A 7173-nucleotide genomic window follows, 5' to 3' on the forward strand; every position below is an offset into this window, starting at 1 on the left:
GCCACTTTTTTGACTGTGTAGGATGAAGGAGAGTGAGCATGATGTCAAGGGTATGAACCTTGGCGATTGGAAGGATAGCGATGCCCTCTGTAGCAACAGGGAAGTTTAGAGGATGGGTGGGGTTGGGGTGAGAGATAATGAATTCAGTTTCAGGTCCAACATTCAGTCATTTATTGAAAGCATTTTGTAAATGATTACTGCTCTAGAAATGGAAGTTGTCATCTTCATTATTATTAATAGGATGCACACAGGAAATCATTCAAGGTGGCACATCATCAAACATCTAATGCTACTTGTAGGGGACAGACTTGTAAGTCAGAAGAGGCATGCTCATCATGGACTGGAGCATTCTGGGAAGGTTCTGAGGGGTGGGGTTTGATATGGGTCTTGGAAGATAGATAATTTAGCTCAACAAGCATTTATTAGGCACCTACTGTGTGCCAGGCTCTGTGGTAGGCACTGGGGATACAAACACAAAAAATGAAAAGCCTCTGCCCGTGAGGAGGTTGCATTTTTCTATGGGGGGGATACAGTGTGTACAGCAAAACAACCAGCCCACCTGATGAAGGGGGGAATATGGTGGGCAAAGGTGCAGAGGGCAGAAGTAATTGACTATAGCTTGATCAAAATAGAGGGTGTGTGCTAGAAAGGAGGGGGAAGATAAGGTGGCGGATCAAGGAGAGGGTCAGATTGAAGAAGGCCTTGAATGCCAGATCAGGGAGTTCTGACTTGATAAAACCATGTTTTTGGAAGATGAATCTAATTCTGAAGTCTTGAGGGGGCAAAAGAGGGTCCCTGGGTTCTCAAAAGCTATGTTGGTTAACCACAAGCTGGCCAGAGATGATCAGTCCAACTAAGATCAGAAGGCTGGCCCATTTCTTTGTTGTCATTAGGCCAGGGCAACTTGCAAAGGCAGGGAGAACTTGCTATCTGCATCTGCAGAGGGAGGACCCATGTAGATAAAATCACAGATGTCTTGAAGTTTTGACATGACCCCATGTTCTTACAGGTTATACCCATGGAGTGCATATCTTGGCAGGTTTTATCAAGTAGGAAAATGTGTTGACGGTTGGCCCACTGGTGGTCTTGTTGATCTTTTTTTTTTTTTAAATATTATATTTTTTTTCCCGTTACATGTAAAGATAGTTCTCAACTCTTGTTGATCTTTTGTCCCAGGACTTGCCTAGCCAAGAGCAGAGACCAATCACCAGAGGAGTAGCTCTCAGGGGGAAGGAGAGACTCAAGAAGACCCTTTCTCTATTAAGGTGGGACATGGTAGGGATATGGGTGAGTGTCAGTGAAGCCACTAACATGTGAAAGGTTGCTAGTATTCTGTGAAATAGGCACTCCAGGGCCCTAGCTGAACATTGCCCCCAGATTTCAGGCCTTCTTCTATATGGGAAGTGATAGGTAACAAGTGGAGGGAGTGAATCAAGTAAGAGGGATAGGACCTGGGCCCAAGTTCTTGGTGCGTCCAGTGGAGTAGGAGGCTGGCTACCACCTAGGCATGGAGTAGGTGAAGGAAACATGCACATTTCAGTTTCTCTGGCTCTCCAACGCCCCTGGACACCAGCTCTTGGGCTCACTGGCTCAGGAAGTCAACACCCCTCAATCCTGGACCCCCTCCCACTATTGCAGATACAGCAGCTTTCGGAGGGTGCTCTGGATCTCAGGGTTCACCTTCCTAGGCTTGCCTTCTTCCATCAGCTCAGCGTCAGCCATACGTCGGGTCACCTGTATGGGCAGGGGAATTCAAGGTGAGCCTCCTTGTTGGGGAGTGGCCATTAGCAGGGCTGTTGGCAGGACCTCTGTACAAGTAAGACTCTGGGGAGAAGTCAGAGGCACCAACAGTCTACATAATCGGGTGTGAAGGCAACCTTCTTGTCCCCTTGCCCCTAAACCCCTCAGTGTGGTCATGGCTTGGGCCACCATGAAGGAGGCTTCTGCTTTATAGGAGGGAAAGATGTCCAGGGAGGTGGGGGATACTGGGGTTTGTGAAGGCAGAGGTGCCTGAGTCTGTCTGCAAGGGAGAGTCATTGGCTAAAAGATGGTGCCTGCTTTGTCTGGCTTTTGAGTTAGAAGAGAGGAGGATGAAGGAGGAAGAGAGAAGAAGGAACAGGAAGAAAAGAGGGAAGAAGAAAGAAGGGGGAAAGGAGTAGGTAGAAAAGGGAAGAAAGAAAAGACAAAAGGAATGTAAAAAATAAGGGGAGAAGGAGGACAGAAGGAGGTTAAATTAGCCAATTAAAAACATTGACTAAGCAGGTTATGTGCTAGAGTTGCTAGAGATACCAAGACAAAAATGGGATAGTATTTGTCCTCAGGGAGCTTACATTCTCCTATGTAGCTAGGGCATCTAAAAAAAATCTAAATATGCAATAGCTACACAGTGATTTGGGCAAGGGACACTAACCACTGGGGGAATCAGGAGGGGTGTCTTGAAGGAGGTGGCACCTGAGCCTAGTCTTCAGTTTTTAGAGGTGGAGGTGGAGAGGGAGAGTGTGGAGAACAGCTCATGTGAATGCACAAAGGTGGGAAGTGGGCTCTCAAGTGCAGCAAATGAATGACAGGGTAAAACAGTCTGCTTGGAACTTAGAGCCCCTGAAGGGAAATCATGTGTAATCAGCCTTGAGAGATTGGAGCCAGATGGCAAAAGGTTTCAGATGGAAAACTGAGGAAATGGTGTTCTATTTTGCTGTGGTTTAGTTGGTTTCAGTCACGTCCCACTCTTTGTGGCCCCTTCTGGGGTTTTCTTGGCAGAGTTACTGGAATGGTTTGCCATTTCCTTCTCCAGCTCATTTTACAGATAAGGAAACTGCGGCAAACAGGGTGAAGTTACTTGCCCAGGGTCACACAGCTAGTAAGTGTCTGAGGTTGGATTGAACTCAGGACTTCCTGACTCCAGGCCCAGGGTTCTATCCACTGTGCCACTTACCTACTCCTTGTGCTTTACACTAAAGGCAAAAGGGAGCCACTGAAGCCTTCTCCTAGCTGTCCAGTCTTATTGCACCTTACATCCCAACGTGTACTCTCCATTAAACTGTAAGCTCTTTGAAGGCAGGGCTGTCTTTTGCCTCTTTTTGTATCTCCGGCACTTAGCACAGTGCCGGGCACATAGTAGGTGCTCAATAAATGTTTATTGAGTTGGATAGCATTGAATTCTTGAGTAGCAGACTGACATGGTTGCATGATTTTGGAATATCAGGCTGAAGGAGAGGATGGGAAGGTTGGAGTTGTAGGAGAGAGAAGCTGGGGAGGAGAGAGGTGCAGACAGGACAAGGATGAATCCTTACAAGGATGGGAGTAGAGTTTGGAGGGCTTTGGATTCACAGGCTCTAGAGCCAGACCTCAGACTCCATCAAGTCTTGTATTCCCATTTTACAGATGAGTAAATTGAGGAACAAAGACGCTAAGTGACTTGCTTAAGGCCACATGGCTAGAAGTTATGTCACTGGGATCTGAGGTCCAGCTCTAATGTTTTTTCTTGTCTTCTTTCTCTTCTTCTTTCTCCCCTCCTCTTCCTCCCAGGCTCAGCATCCCATTCTTTTTTCATGCTCCCTAGCCTTGGAGGGGCAGGATTTCTGGTCTGAAAGGCTCTAGTCTCAAGGACAAGGGCCTGTAGGAAGGAGGGCTCTGGGACTGGTCAGCTCCCCGGATTCTCACCTCAGTCAGTAGATCCAGGATGTGACCTTTCATATTGGTGAATACGTCTACTATAGTCTGGATGAAAAAGGAACCATCCTCCTCATGACGGTAGGCAATGTATCCTGAGAAAACCAGGAGGATCATTTGTCTTGTGCAGGGGCCTGTCCAGGAGGGGAGATGGCACGAGGGAGGGAGATCGCACTGGGTTTTAGGGGGAAAATGTGTGGGAACAATGGGATCATCCTGGGTTGGCGAGGGTTATGGGAAGGAAGTGGGGGAGGGCCGTGGATAGGAAAGGCAGGGAAGGAGCATCAGGGAGCAGAAGGGGAGCCCTCACCCTCCACAGTGGCGTAGACATGCAGGATGTCTGTGTAGGTTGGGAGCTTGGGAAGCTGTTCAGCCAAGACGACAGTCTCGTCGGACCCTGCTGGCTGAACCACCTCGCCAGCGTCTTTCTGATCTACAAAGTACAGATAGAGGTGTGCTTGTCAGAAGCGGGCTCCTGGAGGAGAGAGGTAGAACAGACGAGCCCTAATAGGGCTCAATACCCCGAGAACAGGAAAAGGAGGGTGTGGAACAAATGCTGGGCTGTGGGTCCTATAGGGTGGACTGTGGCTTCCCTGGCTTCTAGCATCTGGACTGGGTTGAGTTCTGAGCTCAGAGATTTGTGAGATCTCTGGGTTCTGGGGCCGGGCTCTTAGCTACGGGCCCTGGACTCTTTGGGATCTGGGTGCTGGGTTGGGTTGAGCTCTTTGTTATGCTGAGCCCTAAGCCCTAAGGCTTTGGACTTCAAGCTGGACTGGGCAGGTTAGAGAGATCCTGCTTCCTCTTCCTCCCCTTCTCTTCCTCCTCCTCCTCCTCCTCCTCCTCCTCCTCTTTTTCCCCTTCCTCCTCTCTCTCTCCCTCCCCTCCTCCTTTTCTACCACCTCCACTTTCTCCTCCTCCTCTTCTCCCCCTCCTCTTCCTCCCCCTCCCTTGTTCCTCCTCCTCCTCTTCCTCCTCTCCCACCACCTCCACTTTCTCCTCCTCCTCTTCTCCCTCTCCCCTCCCTCCCCCTCCTCTTCCTCCCCCCTCCCCTGCTTCCCATCCCCCTTCTCTTCCTCCTCCTCCTTCTCCCCTTCCTCCTCCTCCTCCTCTCTTCCTCTGCTTACCTCCTCTGCAGGCTTGTACAATGAACACCTTGGGCTTGCCCCGTAGGGCCCGGCAGTTCTTGTTAGTGAGTATAGAAAAGAGATCCTCCAACTTAATGGTGTGGCCATCGATCCCTTGCAGTACGCCTTCCTCGCCATGGGCCATGAGCACCACAAAGCAGCAGCTCACCGGGTCTTTCATCTGGTCCATTTCATCTCTGAACTTTTCCAGCTCCTCCCAGAAACCCTGCCCGGGAGATATCCAAGTCCAGGGGCACTGGCTGAGACAGGGCTAGAGGCTCAGGGGGGTATGGTCGCTCAGAACCCCCATGGAATGGTCTGAGGAAGGGAGAAGAGGAGCCTAGGGCCTTGTCTCCTGCTCCCCCTATTTCTCACCAGAGCCTATGGGGGATGGGGGGGGCTGTTGTACCTTGGCTGGGAGGTTCCTCTTCACTGTGCTCTTAAAGCCCAGGTCCTTGTACATCTGCTCCAGGGCCTTCACGTCAGTCTCTGATCCTGCTCGGTTCTTGGTGATGCACAGGGTCAGAGCCAGGCGGGCGTCTGACATGTCGTAAGCATCCTGGGCCCCAGAACAGGTCAAGAGTCAAGAGCACAATGGGCCCACAGACCTTCTTCCTCCTGCAGACTTATGGACTTTGCTTCATCTCCACTCCCCCCTCAGTGGGATCCTTCCCATCTTTCCCTCTCCTCCCCCCCATCCCCTCACCCCACACCCACATCCACCTCATTTTATGAGCTTTCACTTGTCCCTTCTTGCAGGCTGCATGAACCCACCTGGTCTGTAGATTGCTCAGTCTCCGAGCTCATGTCTCCTCTCACACTTGTCCTAGCACTCAGGGCCTTAGGTTGGATACTGAGGAAAGGGGCGAGGGGTGAAGTTAGTGCAGAGGAATCAGGTAGAAGTTCTCCTGGGGAGGACAGAAGAATACAGGGACTGGAAGTATTTCCTATTGCATTCATCAGGGGAGGTAGAGTTGAAATGACCCCACAGCCCTATGACACTCCCTCCCCTCTTTTCTTCTTTTCTTTTCTTTCTTTCTTTCTTTTTTTTTTTTTTTTTGAGGGGTAATGAAGGTTAAGTGACTTGCCCGGGGCTGCTGGATTTGAACTCAGGTCCTCCTGAATCCAGGGCCAGTGCTCTGTCCACTGCGCCACCTACCTGCCCCCCTCCCTCCCCTCTTTTGAGGAGAGATCACGGATAGTGTAATGGGAAGGGCACACGGCTTTCTGTCTGTGCGTGATCTTCATTTCTCTGGACTTCATTTCCCTCATCTGTAAAATGGGGGAAGTAGATGATCTCTTCTATTCCTTCCAACTCTGATGCTGATTCCATGATCTCTCCTTCCATATTATAGAGGGAAGTGTCTGATGAGCTACAGATTTTTGTAGTGTCAAAGGTCAAAGGTTTGGAGCGGGAAGGGTCCAGGCAAGATGCAGTTTTCAGCTGCTTTTAGATGCTAAGCACCGAGGGTGTAAAGAAAGGCAAAAACATGATCCCTGCCTCAAGGAGCTCCCATTCTAATGGGGTTACATGCACACACGTGTACAAATGGAAGGAGATCTCAGGGGAAAGGCACAAGCCTGGAGAGCACAGAGGAATTGTCAAGGGCTTCTTGTACGAGCTGGGATTTGAGCTGAATCTCAAAGGGAGCCGGCAAAGCCAGTGGAAGACAAGGCAGGAAGAGACTTTAGAGATTATCTAATCTTCATCCTCTTTGCTTTACAGACAGGGAAACTGAGGCCCAGAGAGGAGAAAGTAACTTTCCCAAGGTTATATGAGTATCAGAGCCTAGATCCAAACACAGGTCCTTTGACACCCCAGCCTTGGTGCTCTTCCCAAGGTGTTTCTCTGGATTCCAGGGAATTCATCACAAAGGTACTTGGCAGGATGACAGAGCCTGAGACTAAAAGTGGATGAGGCTGCAAAAGGAAGGGAGACTCCTGGCAGTGAGATGCTGGAAAGTGCAAATGATTCTGAGGAGGACGAAAAGGGGGAGGCATCTAAAGAGAAAGGGAACTCAGATTTCTCTAGGACACATCTAAGAAATAAAAATGAGGGCAGGCAAAAGGATGAATCAATTGATCGACTGATTGACAAGCCCTTATAAAAAGCCTACTATGGGCAGGCCCTGTACCAGGCAATGGGGATAAAAGGGCAAAACTCTGTTTTCAGGGTGCATACATTCTAGGGTGGGGGTGGGGAAGCGAAACAACACGTACCTATATGTGGGTAGACAACACAAATGGAAGATAATTCTTTGAAGGGAGGACACTGGCAGCTGGGGGGAGTTTAGCAAAGGATGCCTCTAGATGATGGTGCTTGGGATGAGTTTTGAAGGAAATGTGGGATTTGAAGAGGTGGCCACTGCCAAAGCAGCTT

The 7173-nt window shown here is 49.7% G+C and overlaps 1 protein-coding gene across 1 annotated transcript; it reads right to left on the reverse strand.

The window, feature by feature from the left end:
• Window positions 1-1629: 1629 nt before the first annotated feature.
• CASP14 (caspase 14) lies at window positions 1630-5600 on the reverse strand. The gene is made up of 6 exons (XM_043966266.1): window positions 5568-5600; window positions 5203-5352; window positions 4794-5019; window positions 3980-4102; window positions 3661-3764; window positions 1630-1734 (listed from the first exon to the last, which is right to left on the reverse strand). The coding sequence occupies exons 1-6, from the start codon at window positions 5598-5600 to the stop codon at window positions 1630-1632; spliced, it is 741 nt and encodes a 246-aa protein (XP_043822201.1).
• Window positions 5601-7173: the final 1573 nt, after the last annotated feature.

The sequence above is a fragment of the Dromiciops gliroides genome, chromosome 1 (assembly GCF_019393635.1).
Source record: "Dromiciops gliroides isolate mDroGli1 chromosome 1, mDroGli1.pri, whole genome shotgun sequence".
Classification (NCBI taxonomy): domain Eukaryota; kingdom Metazoa; phylum Chordata; class Mammalia; order Microbiotheria; family Microbiotheriidae; genus Dromiciops; species Dromiciops gliroides.